Source organism: Lithobates pipiens, unplaced genomic scaffold (genome assembly GCF_037356315.1).
Source record: "Lithobates pipiens isolate NorthernLeopardFrog02 unplaced genomic scaffold, aLitPip1_a1.2 Scaffold_23, whole genome shotgun sequence".
Lineage (NCBI taxonomy): Eukaryota > Metazoa > Chordata > Amphibia > Anura > Ranidae > Lithobates > Lithobates pipiens.
Genome location: NW_027507785.1, coordinates 337309696 through 337325620, shown reverse-complemented (window position 1 = coordinate 337325620; position 15925 = coordinate 337309696). Strand labels below are relative to the sequence as shown.

General features: G+C 48.8%; 1 protein-coding gene across 1 annotated transcript in view; it reads right to left on the bottom strand.

Annotated features, from left to right (window-relative positions):
• The window catches only part of PTCH2 (patched 2), a 68867-nt gene that overhangs the window by 33283 nt on the left and 19659 nt on the right, over positions 1–15925 (bottom strand). Inside the window, exons 3-5 of the mRNA XM_077450820.1 lie at positions 2779–2968; positions 1780–1849; positions 703–794 (exon numbers count right to left, since the gene is read on the bottom strand). Of these exons, the coding sequence (XP_077306946.1) occupies positions 703–794; positions 1780–1849; positions 2779–2968 (352 nt within the window). The remainder of the gene's footprint in view (positions 1–702; positions 795–1779; positions 1850–2778; positions 2969–15925) is intronic.

Genomic DNA, 15925 nt, shown 5'->3' with positions numbered 1-15925 from the left:
ACCAAGACCGTTCCTTGACATTGGCTTGGACAAGGAGGCTGAAGGGTGAGATCTGGGACAGGGTGGGGGTTCTAAGCCCCAATGATATGTGGGGGTGCAACAGAAAAAGTCCAACCGGTCTTTGGCGAGGAGACCAAAACCCTTCCCAGTGAATGGCTGACTAACTGACATTAGGTTGGATAAGGTGGCTGAAGGGCAGAATCTGAGATAAGGGGGGCGCCAACAATATCTGGGGTGCAATAGAAGAAGTCCAACGGGTCTTTGGCGAGGAGACCAAAACTGTTCCCAGTAAATGGATGACAAACTGACATTGGCTTGGACAAGGAGGCTGGAGGGCGAGATCTGAGACATGGGGGGGGGATTGTGGGTGCCATCAATATCTGGGGGTGAAACAGAAAACATCCAATGGGTCTTTGGAGAGGAGACCAAAACCGTTCCCAGTGAATGGCTGACTAACTGACATTAGGTTGGATAAGGTGGCTGAAGGGCGAGACATAAGATGGGGTGGGGGGTTATTTTTGGTGCCATTGATATCTGGGGTGCAACAGAAGACGTCCAACGGGTTTGTTGAACCCAAGTGGTTGGCTGTTTCAACACACAATACATGGTCTACTACCATTCTAATGGTGAACATGGCGCTTTGATCATAGGATACCATACATGGGCACAATTCTAAACAGAGAAGGATGCGGGTTTACTTACGGTAAGTAGGCGGAGCCTCCTTGCAGTTGTGAACCTTCCCAGAAGCAGTCCAGTGGGGTGACGATCACACAAGGGAACAGTTTTTCGATCATCTGTTGGAAACACCATGAATACAGGCAATTAAACCCAATATATTCACCAGAAATGTGTGCATCTAATGTAAGATGTCATTAGTAGAGTACTGTACCGTGTTAGCCATCGTTTAATGCAGAAAATTTGGAGTGCAAGTGATTCCTTTTAATGGCTGACTTAAGCCCCTCCCCTTGTAGGCAATCAGCTGGTGCAGGCACCTTTTATTCTAGTAGGTTAGTTAAAGAGAGGTCATGTGCACCATGCGTGCTCCCACTGTCTGCGAATGTCACTAGAATAGTGCAGGTCACAGACAAAATGTATAGAGCCAATCAGAATGGCTCTGTACTATGTGATTGCTGTGAACCACAGCCCTCCCCTTTCAACACTGTGTGAAAGAAAGGAGGATTGGCGCTCATCACATCCCCCTGACAACCTTCCACAGAAAACAATCATGCCAGTCACTGTCCACAGCACCCACACCGAGGGGAAAACCAGTGAGAGACCAAATGCAGGGATGCATCCCCTCTTTATGGTTTAATAGCACTTGGCCTCTGTACTGCATGGCAACAGCCAGCCCTGTCCACCGCAGCAGCCAAAATAAGTTTCTGTATATACTAACAGTAGAGTCTGAAGAGTCTCCTCAGACAATGCAACACCAGCATTTCTCCTCATCTTCCAAAAATTTAGATCTCCAAAATCATCAGTCTTCATGTATTTACATTATATCATCTCATAAACCTGACCAAGGAACAAAGCTTTCTTCTTTAACAAGTTAGGTTAGCCAATAAAAAACACTTATCCTCCAAATTCTCTACAGAGAGATAAAAAAATAACCTGTATCACCCAAAAATTTGAAGCTAAAGCTCTAAAAAATGGGCAGGTGTTGAATTCTGGGTAAGAAATCGGCACATTTGGACATTGTTATGAAAAACTCCATAATAGCCGACCAGCCAGTGAGGTTCCTGGGTATATAAAAGAGGAGCATTGCAGTTCCCGTCCACTCACCCGCTCAATCATCCCGTTTTCGATAATCGGCACACCAGACTTGTAGCAAATCTTGTTCAGATCCCACGACCTGCAAGACAAAGATATATCGATGACGTTCCTGGCAGACTGAGATTCTTCTGTCCCCACCCGAGAAGTTGTGAAGCATCTCAGATCCTTTAGAGTAGTGTTGTAGGACAGTAGAAGAAGGTGCCCTGTTTAGAAGAGCCATGTTAAAGTGTAACTCCACTTTAAAAAAAAAAAACTCCCCCTCTGGGTGATCTCAGTCTGTACATTGCAGGGATTGTAACAAATGTCGTTGCAGATTCCTACCTTTCCTTGCTCTGAAGAAATAGCTATTTCAGCATGTCTTCTGCAGACTGATTCTGAATGGGAAGGGTCTGAGGTTTGAGAATAGGAGGGGTCTGGAGTTTGTGAATGGGAGGGGTTTGGGGTTTGTGAATGGAAGGGTCTGAGGTTTGCAAATGGGAGGGGTCTGGATTTTATGAATGGGAGGAGTCTGGGGTTTGTGAATGGGAGGGGTCTGGGGTTTATGAATAGAAGGGCCTGGTTCAACTCTCAAAGGAGAAGAGCTGCAGGGCCTGCACCTCTTCAGGTGTAATATCTAACCTTTTGGGAGTGCCAAAACTGAAATCAGTGTTGCAGAGGATGCCTAAAATCTAACTTGTATCTTAGTGTAGACTTCTGAGGAAATCGATGACCCAATCACACAAGCTGGTAATGCCATTTCTGTGGGCGGCCCATACACCCATGGTACATATAGCACCTCCAGGCTGCCATATTGAATTTTACAGAAAGTTACAGTGACTGAAGATTTTTTTCTTTATTTTTCCCATGAAAGTGGAGTTACCCTTTAATGGAGGAACCCAAATCAAGGAATTACTGGCCATACAGCTAACAGACATCTACCACTGATATCAGAACAGGTATAGAATGGCACTTCTGTGCGTTCACTAAAACCCCAAAATCCCACCAACCCTCCAAAACTGGCCTACTTACTTTCCATACATGGAGACCTGGACTTTGCTGGCGGCCAGCGCGGCGTTCAGGTGGGTCATCATGGCTTCCTGAGTCAGTACGTTCTCCCCTTCCTTCTTCGTAGTCTGGATCAGCATTTGAGACGTGTAAACCGATTCTTCGCCCAGCTTTTCCTTCGTGTACCGGAGCTCCTGGCTAACTCGGCTCCCGGCTAGAGAAGAAATCAGAAGAAACAGGTGTTAACATATGTACAGCTTCTCTATATCTATTGTTCCCCATGATTAAGCTAATGGGGGCATAGCGAAACGCGTTGGGTTCATTGCCTGGTTGGAGCCCTGGCTGAGTCTGGCACATATTCATTTACCGTGGGACTTGCAGCGATGTGTGGCCTATGGGATACTTTTCCTTCTCTACATCTAATACTATATCAAGCGCAAGGAACCAGAAACCCCAGCATGCTTTTGCACACAACCATCGGGGCTTAGTGGTAGCACCACCCAAGAGGATTCTGGGTAATCAGAATAAGCACGGGCAAGCAGCCGATCGATAGCTCGCCGTAAGGAAATGTTGATCCCTGAAACTCTCTGGGGTCCGACTATGAAACGTTTTCCTGTGGCCACGGGGCGACGGGACCTCACAATCTCTCCCGGCAGGAAGTGGGTTAAATTGTGTCTTGTCATAATGAACTGTCAGGACTATGGGAACCGCATCACCCGGGTATTCAGTCCTCCGCTTTGCGAACTTTGTGAGGAAGAAAGAAAGTTTCTCGTCATTAGTGCTAATTTGAAGCAGCGCGGGTCCATCTGGGGCTTCAAAGCCCATTGAGAGCGGCTGAGGAATTTCAACTCCCTAATTAACCCAGAGAACAGACATGAAAAGAGGAGGCAGGGGGACCGAGGAGACCGACTTCAAACAGCGAGAAGCCTAGGAAGATTGGGAGGAAGAAGAGCCGCTAGAGGTGACCCGCTCCTTCCACAAACCAGGCCGGTGACAAGTTTAGGTTACAGGAGGGCACCTGTTGGGGGGACCGCGGGCGGGACGGGCAGATTCCACACCCAGCCGCGGCGCGCTACGAAGCGAAGGACCCCGCAGATCGAAGCAGAAAGAAACCTGATCCCAAATGTTGGCGCTCAGGTAATATTTAGCAGCAAAGCCTTTGATACCAAAACATTTTAATGCATTTTGCGCCTTCATCTGGTGCGCTGACGGCTTCATACCGATTTGTTTTTTACGCTTTTTGAGCTTATAATTAAGGAATTTTTTAATTAAAAATACTTTTATGGTAGGCTTTGCTACTTTGATATCAAACTCTAAAGATTGCCGCCACCCTGGCACAGAAAAGTTCCCTCGGGTGGTCAGTGGCCGGACTGGGGGATGGTGCCCGCGGGTCAGACACTCCCAGCCAACAGCGACTGGCCATATTGGATGATTCCAGGCAATTGCTGGGAAAAGCCGGCCCTGGAGGTGTCTGCCCGCCATTCCCTCCTAGAAGAAAAGCCCAAGAAGGAGGAGCACCAGCCTAGCGCACGACTGTGAGACTCTTTAATAATAAAACACATATTGCAATATACCCCCCAAGGAAAATATTGTGAAAGCATGGCAATGCCAATCCACCACCAGCAGGGGGCAGAGCTCAGCTCTGAGGAAAACGCGCTAGTCATGTGTTCGGTGGTGGACTGACATCATTGTAATGCTTTTACGCTGTTTTCCTTTGTGACTATATTGGAATATGTATTTTAAATATTAGCCCCTCGCCCTCCAGAAGATCTACCCCCCCCCCCCATGACCAGGCCACGTCTTGCGATACGGCACTACGTTGCTTTAACTGACAATTGTGCGTATATATATATATGTGTGTGTGATCGGGAGCCATGTGCCATTAGAAGAGACTTTTTACTCCTCTTCACCAGGAAACCTTTAGGCAAGTCTGTGGTGGAAGCAGTGCAGCCTTTTTATGAATGAGGCATCAGAGCGGCCCGGGGGGCAATTGCCCCCCCCCCCTCCTGGCCCCCCCGGCCCAGTCCTCTCCTGCAGCAGCCCAGGTACTTAGTCCTCTAGCTGTACACACTGAGACCCCTTCTTCTCCTGGAGCCAAACTTAAAATGAATCTTGGTGTATATCTAAATCCAAAACGCTTCTTTTTTTTTCAGTTTGGATCAGGCAGGGATTGGCTAAAAAGATAAAAAGAAGAAGCGCCCCGGCCTTGTGCATCATCCTGAGAGGATTTATTAATAAAATACTACTCACAAACATGTGGTGAATAAAGGCTTGTAGAAACCACTCAGCCCTAAAACCGACAGTCTCCAGGAAACAAGAGGGGAGGAGCTCAGAATTGCTGCTGACTGACGCGTTTCGAAGGAGTACATACTTCCTCAGAGCCTCTGGCTCCTTCAAAACGCATCGGCCAGCAGCGATTCTGAGCTCCTCCCCTCTTGTTTCCTGGAGACTGTCGGTTTTAGGACTGATTGCCACATCTGAGTGGTTTCTACAAGCTTTTATTCACCACATGTTTGGGAGTAGTATTTTATTGTTTTTCTATCTTTTTTGTACCTACTAGGCAGCCAGGCCAAAGACAATATCCCTGGAGTCATTGATCGCCCGGCCATCACACAAGAACCTCCGTGAAGGTTCTTGTAGATCCAGGCCATAGTCTAATAGTAGTCTGCACAAGCCTGGAGAGGTCATCTCCGTGAAGGTTGGTCCAGGCCATAGTCTCATAGTAGTCTGGACAAGCCTGGAGAGGTCATCTTCCGTGAAGGTTCTTGTTGATCCAGGCCATAGTCTAATAGTAGTCTGGACAAGCTTGGAGAGGTCATCTTCCATGAAGGTTGATCCAGGCCGTAGTCTAATAGTAGTCTGCACAAGCCTGGAGAGGTCATCTCCGTGAAGGTTGGTCCAGGCCGTAGTCTGGTAGTAGTCTGGACAAGCCTGGAGAGGTCATCTTCCGTGAAGGTTGGTCCAGGCCATAGTCTGATAGTAGTCTGGACTCATTCTGTAATGTTGAAGACGTTTCTCAGCTTCTCCAGGCCACTTCTTTAGTTGTAATGAGTGAGGAACGTGACCCCTGGATTTATGGAATGAACTGGAATGATACCGGAAACTGAATGAGCGTTTTTTGGTCGCTCTGGAATTTTATACATAAGAAACTCTGTTTTTGGCCACGGCAGCCGGATGGATAACTGGGGAGATCTGCGACAACTGAAGTCACCTTGAAATATTGAAAACGGCACCAAAGGCGGCCAGATGTAGCGCCGGAGACCAGGAACCACTCAATGGCTTCCCCTCTCACCGCCACGGACATGAAGAAGTTTGTATTGGAGGAAATTTAGTAATTACAAGGGGCCTAATATCCACCCCCCTCTGCTGCCTCCCCTCACCCATCTGGACCACCCATGGTGCCGTGTCATCTGCTCGCCATGTGAACTAGACGAATGTTACAGTCATCGGCGAGATGCAGACACACACTCCCACGCAAGATGGGGCTACAGCCCAGACCGGACGGAAAGAGAGCTTTAATTGTCCAAGACCGAAGAACGAAAGGTCAAAACCCCAAATACGAGGAATCTCCAGAAATAACATCGCTTTTCATGGATGGCAAACAAGAGACCGAGACTGGGCCAACCACCCCAACAGCTGGAGAACTACAAGTCTCAGCATGGCCTGGCAACCGCTGGAGTGCTAAAAAATCTTTCAACACATTACAGAGAACACTGAGCCAGTCACATGAGTCTATTCACCAGAGGAGCTTACACTCTAATGTCCCCCCCCCCACAGTCACATCAGTCTCTGTACAGAGGAGCTTACACTCTAATGTCCCCTCCCCCACAGTCACATCAGTCTCTGTACAGAGGAGCTGACGCTCTAATGTCCCCTCCCCCACAGTCACATCAGTCTCTGTACAGAGGAGCTTACACTCTAATGTCCCCCCCCCCCACAGTCACACCAGTCTCTGTACAGAGGAGCTTACACTCTAATGTCCCCTCCCCCCACAGTCACATCAGTCTCTGTACAGAGGAGCTTACACTCTAATGTCCCCTCCCCCACAGTCACATCAGTCTCCGTACAGAGGAGCTTACACTCTAATGTCCCTCCCCCACAGTCACATCAGTCTCTGTACAGAGGAGCTTACACTCTAATGTCCCCTCCCCCCACAGTCACATCAGTCTCTGTACAGAGGAGCTTACACTCTAATGTCCCCTCCCCCCACAGTCACATCAGTCTCTGTACAGAGGAGCTTACACTCTAATGTCCCCTCCCCCCACAGTCACATCAGTCTCTGTACAGAGGAGCTTACACTCTAATGTCCCCTCCCCCCCCACAGTCACATCAGTCTCTGTACAGAGGAGCTTACACTCTAATGTCCCCTCCCCCCACAGTCACATCAGTCTCTGTACAGAGGAGCTTACACTCTAATGTCCCCTCCCCCCACAGTCACATCAGTCTCTGTACAGAGGAGCTTACACTCTAAAATCCAATAAATACACAGAGCTAGGGGGAAGTTAGTCCGGGTCTCCAGCGGATCCTCCACATTTTTATTACTAAAGATCGCTGCCAGGAATCTTTGGCTCGGTTCTGTGACTACAACCCCCAGCATGTCCTCCCCATAGGGGGGATGGGATTCATAGCTGGACTGGCCCTTGTCATTGGCGGTCCATGGGTCACGGTGGGGGTTGGCAGATGAGCCCCACCTTCAGAACCAATCACACGCACCATGTACAGATCAGGAAGGAGGCGATTATTCTACATCAGAATGTAAAACAAAACTCCTCACTTCGCCCCCGGACACCCCGGACCCCCCGGACACCCCGAACCTTCAACTGCCAGCTGCACCTGGTGAGATTCCAATTTTTATTTCTGTGTATGGCCTCTTGCCTTTTACTCAGCTCTGACTGGTCCTTTATGGAAGCCACCACCAATCACCGCCACCGATGTGGGACCCGCTTGTGGTATTACTGGAAATAGACCATGGAAATTTCCCAGCACGTGGGGCATCTTCTGCAACACAGGTCACCTCTCTGCATTGCCTGCAAATGACTATTGGAGATTGGAAGAAATTAAGGGTGGTGCCTAAGTACAAACACCGCCGCCAACGGATCGCACGCCGCCAGAGCGCTCTGTACCCCCAAAACACAGCCAGAGCATTCTGTACCCCCAAAACACCGCCAGAACGCTCTGTACCCCCAAAACACCGCCAGAGCGCTCTGTACCCCCAAAACACCACCAGAGCGTTCTGTACCCCCAAAACACCGCCAGAGCGTTCTGTACCCCCAAAACACCGCCAGAACGCTCTGTACCCCCAAAACACTGCCAGAGCGTTCTGTACCCCCAAAACACTGCCAGAGCGTTCTGTACCCCCAAAACACCGCCAGAACGCTCTGTACCCCCAAAACACCACCAGAGCGTTCTGTACCCGCAAAACACCGCCAGAGCGCTCTGTAACCCCAAAAATCCACCAGAGCGCTCTGTACCCCCAAAACACCGCCAGAGCGCTCTGTACCCCCAAAACACCGCCAGAGCGTTCTGTACCCCCAAAACACCGCCAGAACGCTCTGTACCCCCAAAACACTGCCAGAGCGTTCTGTACCCCCAAAACACTGCCAGAACGCTCTGTACCCCCAAAACACCACCAGAGCGTTCTGTACCCGCAAAACACCGCCAGAGCGCTCTGTAACCCCAAAAATCCACCAGAGCGCTCTGTACCCCCAAAACACCGCCAGAGTGCTCTGTACCCCCAAAACACCGCCAGAGCGTTCTGTACCCCCAAAACACCGCCAGAACGCTCTGTACCCCCAAAACACCGCCAGAGCGTTCTGTACCCCCAAAAAACTGCCAGAGCGTTCTGTACCCCCAAAACACCGCCAGAACGCTCTGTACCCCCAAAACACCGCCAGAGCGTTCTGTACCCCCAAAACACCGCCAGAGCGCTCTGTAACCCCAAAAATCCACCAGAGCGCTCTGTACCCCCAAAACACCGCCAGAACGCTCTGTACCCCCAAAACACAGCCAGAGCGCTCTGTACCCCCAAAACACCGCCAGAGCGTTCTGTACCCCCAAAACACCGCCAGAGCGCTCTGTACCCCCAAAAATCCACCAGAGCGCTCTGTACCCCAAAACACTGCAGGAGGAAAAATCAACTCCTCTCCCTGGAGACGGATCACGTCTCCACTACAACTCACATCAAATTCCTGGAGGTTTTTTGTAGCTCCAATCGGGCAGATTTGTGCGTTTATAAAGTGTTTTTTGTTTCTTAGAAATACATGAAAACGCGAGATTTGGGCGCTTTAGTGCATTTTGTTGCTCACATGCAAACATTTTATGAAAATAAATAATAAAAAAAAAACCACAAAAAACACCCCAAATATTAACCCCTAACCTTAATACTAACCCCTTACACTCATAAACCCCTAACCCAAATATTAAGCCCCAACCATATATCACACCCTAACCCCTAACCTAACAAAATAAAGAAATAAGTAAATAAATAAATAAATGAACCCCTAACCCTAACCTTTGACCCCTTAAAAAAGGAAAATAAATATATAAATAGACATGAAAAATGCAGCAACAAATGATGAAACAGATTATATTTGCACAAGAATCTCGGAAAAAGAGTCCCTGGCCCCTTTTTCAAAAATGCGCCGCACCAAACCACGCGGTGCCGCGGCATTTAACAATTATTTGCACCGTCGTGCGTCTGCTAAAGGGGCATCGCGTTTCTGTTCGTGTCGGGAAAGCACGCGTTTTTGTGCATGTTACCGAGCAAGCCTTAGATCTACCACAAGCTATGCCGTGCAAGGTCCTCCCTGATTGGATACAAGTGAATTGGCTAGTTTAGGTAGGTCCTCCCGTTCCATAATTTTGGTAAATCTAAAGTCGATTGTACAAAGATTGTATGGTCAGATGGTAACAGGTATGACGACCCTTAGATCAGCAAATCTCAACAAACACTACTGAAAAGCGCGGAACCTTCTGTATTGGTTAGAAATGAATTGGCTAGTTTAGGTAGGTCCTCCCTTTCCATAAGTTTGGTAAATCTAAAGTCGATTGTACAAAGATTGTAACAAGTATGGCGACCCTTAGATCAGCAAATCCAACCAATTGCTACGGGAAAGTGTGGAACTTTCCTGGCGGGCAAATAGAAGGTACATGGTGCCTACCATTAATGAATAGGCCCTTTTGCTACAGCCAGCGCATGAATCGGAGGGGCCCAGACCGCCGCGGGATCCGCTGCCGGTTGACTGGCGGTCAGGAATGGCTGACATTTCCTGAGACAGAAAGTAGCGCACACGTGCGAGCGCGCCCGCGACATATTTCACCTCCCGCGGCAGGTCTTAAAACGGGCAGGTGAGCGTGTGGTATGGGCGGACGCCGGTGGGGTTTTTTTTTTTTTTACGGCCGATCCTGGGCTTACGCTGTTTGGATTGCCTGCGTCATTAACTCCTTTACTTCCACGGGGCCTCGGCGGCGCAGTTCCCGCACCCAGTAAAAATAAAGCGAGGGGAACATTATACATTCCCAATATTTGGATACGGCTGCTGCATTAAATCTGTCAATCCCGGCTCTGCTCGCAAAATAAACAGCGCATTCCACTGGCGGAAGGCGTATCGGAGGAGGGGAGGGTGGAAGGCGCGGCGCGGAAGGGGTTAACGCAGGGGTTTTTTTTTTCTCTCGTCTCGTACCCAGTCATGTTTAAACAGGAAATCTTCCCACCCTACGGTTACGTTTCCCTTCAGCAGCAGATGTGATAACAGCCACACACAGGCACACTTTCCACGGGGCTCTGAGGCCCTGCCAGCGCACACACCGCCGCCTTGGCATACGCTGCGCGCCAAACACCGAGGAAAGAAAATACCAGCCGGCCAGAAACGGGGCGCCATTAACTCATCCCGGGTCACAGAACGCCCGCAATAGGCTAACATTTTGATTGGTTGGGAATGGTTGGCTTAGCTAAGCGACCGATGGTTCGTCTTCTAGAGTTGGTGGCGGTGGTGGGGGGAGGGCGGGATTACACGAAAAAACATAGATCTGCACTCAAAAAAGTAAAATAAATAAATAAATAAAACGAAAAAAGAAAAAGATAATAAATAAATAAATAAATAAATAAATACAACTAGTAATAAAAATGTAATAAATAAATATATATAAGTCCCCGGGGATCAGGGCAAGGGCCCTCCATTTTGGAGGACTGTATGTACACCCTGCGCACTTTTTGGTGTGCACTTTTTTTTTGCACCGGGGGGTGGAGTTTTTTTTGGAGTGTGTTCACACCACGGGCTCTGCTATCAATCCAATCAGGACCCGAGACACCGGCTGGAGCGGGCATGCTCGTTCTCAGTGGTGGATAGACCGGGCCCAGGTGAGTAAAAGTGGGGGGTCTGGGGGGGTGCTGCACTATAGAAGTTTTTCACCTTAATGCATAGAATGTGTGAGTGAAAAACCACAAGGCTTTACAACCCCTTTAAATTGGCTTAATAAAGTGTGAATATTATACTCATTGATGCACCATAATGGTGTTATCGCTCTCACTCTCTCATACTGGTCACTGGAAGTACAACATGGCACCTCATGGCAAAGAACTCTCTGAGGACCTGAAGATAAGAATTGTTGCTCTACATAAAGATGGTCTAGGCTATAAGAAGATTGCCAAGACCCTGAAACTGATCTGCAGCACGGTGGCCAAGACCATACAGCGGTATAACAGGACGGGTTCCCCTCAGAACAGGCCTCACCATAGTCCACCAAAGAAGTTGAGGTCACGTGCTCAGCGTCATATCCAGAGGTTGTCTTTGGGAAATAGACATATGAGTGCTGCCAGCATTGCTGCAGAGGTTGTAGGGGTGGGGGGTCAGCCTTTCAGTGCTCAGACCATACGCCGCACACTGCATCAAATTGGTCTGCATGGCTGTCGTCCCAGAAGGAAGCCTCTTCTAAAGATGATGCACAAGAAAGACCACAAACAGTTTGCTGAAGACAAGCAGACTAAGGAGATGGATTACTGGAACCATGTCCTGTGCTCTGATGAGACCAAGATAAAGGTATTTGGTGTCAGATGGTGTCAGGCGTGTGTGGGGGCAACCAGGTGAGGAGGACAAAGACAAGTGTGTCTTGTCTACAGTCAGGCATGGTGGTGGGGGTGTCATGGTCTGGGGCTGCATGAGTGCTGCCGGCACTGGGGGGGGCTACAGATCATTGAGGGGACCATGAATGCCAACATGTACTGTGACATACTGAAGCAGAGCATGACCCCCTCCCTTCAGAGACTGGACCGCAGGGCAGTATTCCAACATGATAACCACCCCAAACACACCTCCAACACCACCACTGCCTTGCTAAAGAAGCTGAGGGTGAAGGTGATGGACTGGCCAAGCATGTCTCCAGACCTAAACCCTATTGGTCATCTGTGGGACATCCTCAGAGGGAAGGTGGAGGAGGGGAAGGTCTCCAACATCCATTAGCTCTGTGATGTCATCATGGGGGAGGGGAAGAGGACTCCAGTGACGACCTGTGAAGTTCTGGTGACCTCCATGCCCAAGAGGGTGAAGGCAGTGCTGGAAAATAATGGCGGCCACACAAAATATTGACACTTTGGGCCTAATTTGGACATTTTCACTTAGGGGTGTACTGACTTTTGTCAGATACTGTCAACAATATAAGATTCCTGGACTGGCTCATTCACTCATTATATATAAATCGATTTTAACTGCAACAAGTGAAAATAGTGAACAGCCAAAGCTGCATTATGTGAAGGTTCTGGTCAGGAGGTTGGATCCGTATTCATGAATTCGTGTGACTTCTCTCTCTACCCACAACAGAGAACCGTCAGTGGGCGGAGCTGAGAACACCGAGACGGATCATTGTGGTGGCTCAGGAACTGGTGTTCCCAGGACTTCGCTGTCTCCATAATAAGGGGGTTTGAAGCCACGGAGTGCAGTAAGGGGCCATCAGTGGGCGGAGCTGAGAACACCGAGACGGATCATTGTGGTGGCTCAGGAACTGGTGTTCCCAGGACTTCGCTGTCTCCATAATAAGGGGGTTTGAAGCCACGGAGTGCAGTAAGGGGCCATCAGTGGGCGGAGCTGAGAACACCGAGACGGATCATTGTGGTGGCTCAGGAACCAGCACCAGACATGGGATTCCTCACAATGAGGCGATTCGCAGAGGACATTACAGCAGAGCTCAGATGGAAAGCAGAATTGTGAACAGGTTGGCGGTGTTCCATTGCACACTTCTCAGGCTCCATTTTTAAATGCAGCATACCTCAAAACCCGAGAGAAATGCAGACCCCCCCAAGGCGGAATTACATCCCCCTGACGCCATGGAGACCCCTCGGAGGAGATCTGCATTAGTGTTCCCGGGCCGAGTGCTCAGGGACTGGATTATCAGGATTAAGGCCTGTGTGAAAGGCCCCACATTGCTTCAAGAGGATGTGTCTCGCAGGCAACATTTTTTTACCTGCTCCAGACAACATTGAGGATTTAATGAATCCAAAACTCAACAAGGTCTCTATAATGAAAGGCCGGCCAATGGCGGCCCACCGTGCCTTGGAGAAATTACCATAATCCTGTCTAAAAACAAAACTCTTCTCCATTCACGTTTCGTTTTTCTCTTTATATCTTAATATGTTGTGCATAATGAATCTCCTCCTCCGACTTTCACAATGTGGCGGCGTCTGGTAGAACGTTTACAAATCGATCGGCGGGACGATATAAATGGGGCGTCTTTGATGTCTGCGTTACCTAGATGAAGAGCGTCTTTAAATTGTACCTTGTCTTCTGAAGGCTCCTAATCATCGCTAAGTACAGGATTTGGGGGAATGGCGCGTACATCAAGCGGCCTGACCTTCGCTGTCAGGTGAGGGGCGCTATAAATCATCCACACGCATTTTATGGGGTAATTACGGCCCGTGATGTAATAGGCGACATTAGATTCCACGTCGGATCTCGCCTAAAGCTACCATCCAATTGGCTGAATCGGGAAAATGTACCAATATTGGTGGTTATTTATAATTCTCTAATATAGGGGTCTCCAAACTTTCTAAACAATGGGCCAGTTTACTGTCATTCAGACTTTCAGAGGGCCGGAGTGTGGCCAATGGGAGTAGAAAATATCCGTCTTTAGTATTAGGGGAAGGAATAGTGTGCCATCATTGGTGTCAGTGGGAGGAATAGTGCCCCATCATTGGTGTCAGTGGGAGGAATAGTGCCCCATCATTGGTGTCAATGGGAGGAATAGTGTGCCATCATTGGTGTCAGTGGGAGGAATAGTGTGCCATCATTGGTGTCAGTGGGAGGAATAGTGCCCCATCATTGGTGTCAGTGGGAGGAATAGTGCCCCATCATTGGTGTCAGTGGGAGGAATAGTGCCCCATCATTGGTGTCAGTGGGGGGAATAGTGCCCCATCATTGGTGTCAGTGGGAGGAATAGTGCCCCATCATTGGTGTCAGTGGGAGGAATAGTGCCCCATCATTGGTGTCAGTGGGAGGAATAGTGCCCCATCACTGTTGTCAGTGGGGGGAATAGTGCCCCATCATTGGTGTCAGTGGGGGGAATAGTGCCCCATCATTGGTGTCAGTGGGGGGAATAGTGCCCCATCATTGGTGTCAGTGGGGGGAATAGTGCCCCATCATTGGTGTCAGCGGGAGGAATAGTGCCCCATCATTGGTATCAGTGGGAGGAATAGTGCCCCATCATTGGTGTCAGTGGGAGGAATAGTGCCCCATCATTGGTGTCAGTGGGAGGAATAGTGCCCCATCATTGGTGTCAGTGGGGGGAATAGTGCCCCATCATTGGTGTCAGTAGGAGGAATAATGCCTGAAGGGCCAGAGAAAAATGAACATCCATTGCAACAATTTGTTATTGGATACATGGCAGGATACAGCAGCAACACATTAACACGTTTCGTCCGAAGCCTTACATATAATAATATAAGCAAGGCTCCAGACGAAACGCGTTAGGGTGTTACTGCTGTTTCCTGCCATGTAGCGAATAAAGGATTGTTGAAATGGATGTTACCGAGTAGCCGGCTTCATTGTATTAGAGGATTATTTCTACAATTTAAAGGCATCTGGGCTAGAGCACCGGTTTCCAGTCTACCAGGTCATTTACAGTAGAGAATGTTCTTTTTGTTGTTGTTGGTAACTGTTTACGTAGCAAAATCATTCCCTAAAATGTCTAAAATGTAATGCCAGTTGGATTAACCAGGCAGCAGCTTTTGGAGGAACTACAGCTCTCAGCAGGCCAGGGGCCTGGTAGGCATTATTTGACTTCATACAACACTGATACATTCTAAGAAGAGCTTACAATCAAATATTGATCCAAAAGATCAGGATTATAAATGACTCAAAGTGAACGATGCAGAGATTGTAACATTCCGTATGGTGATGAAAACGGTTTGCTGGGACTTGTAGTTCATTCAAAATGACACAACATGCACTACACACCAGACCACTGAGGTGTGAAGAAGACTCTATAGTAAAAAAAAAAAAAAAGTTAATGGCATATACTACGGGAGGGTTGCACGCTTTACCTGCTACTGCTCTGTAGATCCTGCAAGAGACTAGAACTTCCTCAAACTAAAGGAAGTGGGATGGTCTGCTCTGCTCCAATCACATGATACTGGAAAAAGCAGCGAGCCAATCACATTTGGAGGAAGGAAGAGTTCTGCGTACCCCGGAACGCAATGTTTGAACTTTTTTTGATATTTCATCAGAAATGTAAACAGAAAGGTTGTTTGTTATAGTAATGTCCACAATGTCTGCCGTTATGCGTCAATATAAAACATTAAGGAGGGCGGACTCCTCCTTAATAAAAGATGGCTTTAGGGTGGAGTGGCCGGGTTTGGCGCAAAAGGCACCCTGGTGAATTTATATTCCAGGCCACAAAAAAGCTTCAACCAGACATTTTCCTTTCCCTTTTCCCACACCCTATATAAACGCCACAACAAGGCTCCGGCCTGGCCAAGCACTCCACATCATACACAGCGCAGGAGCCGCTCCGACTGGCCCATTGTGTGCGGCCATGAATGTCCTGCTGGATTCTTCTCCTCCAAACTGGACAGAGAGGAGAAAAAGACATCCCCCGACCTTACCAGAGCCTCACACTTCCCCCCGAGTTTCTGCCGAAACTGACCCTGAAAAGGCCGGCGATGCCAAGTCCGAGCCCCCGGGGG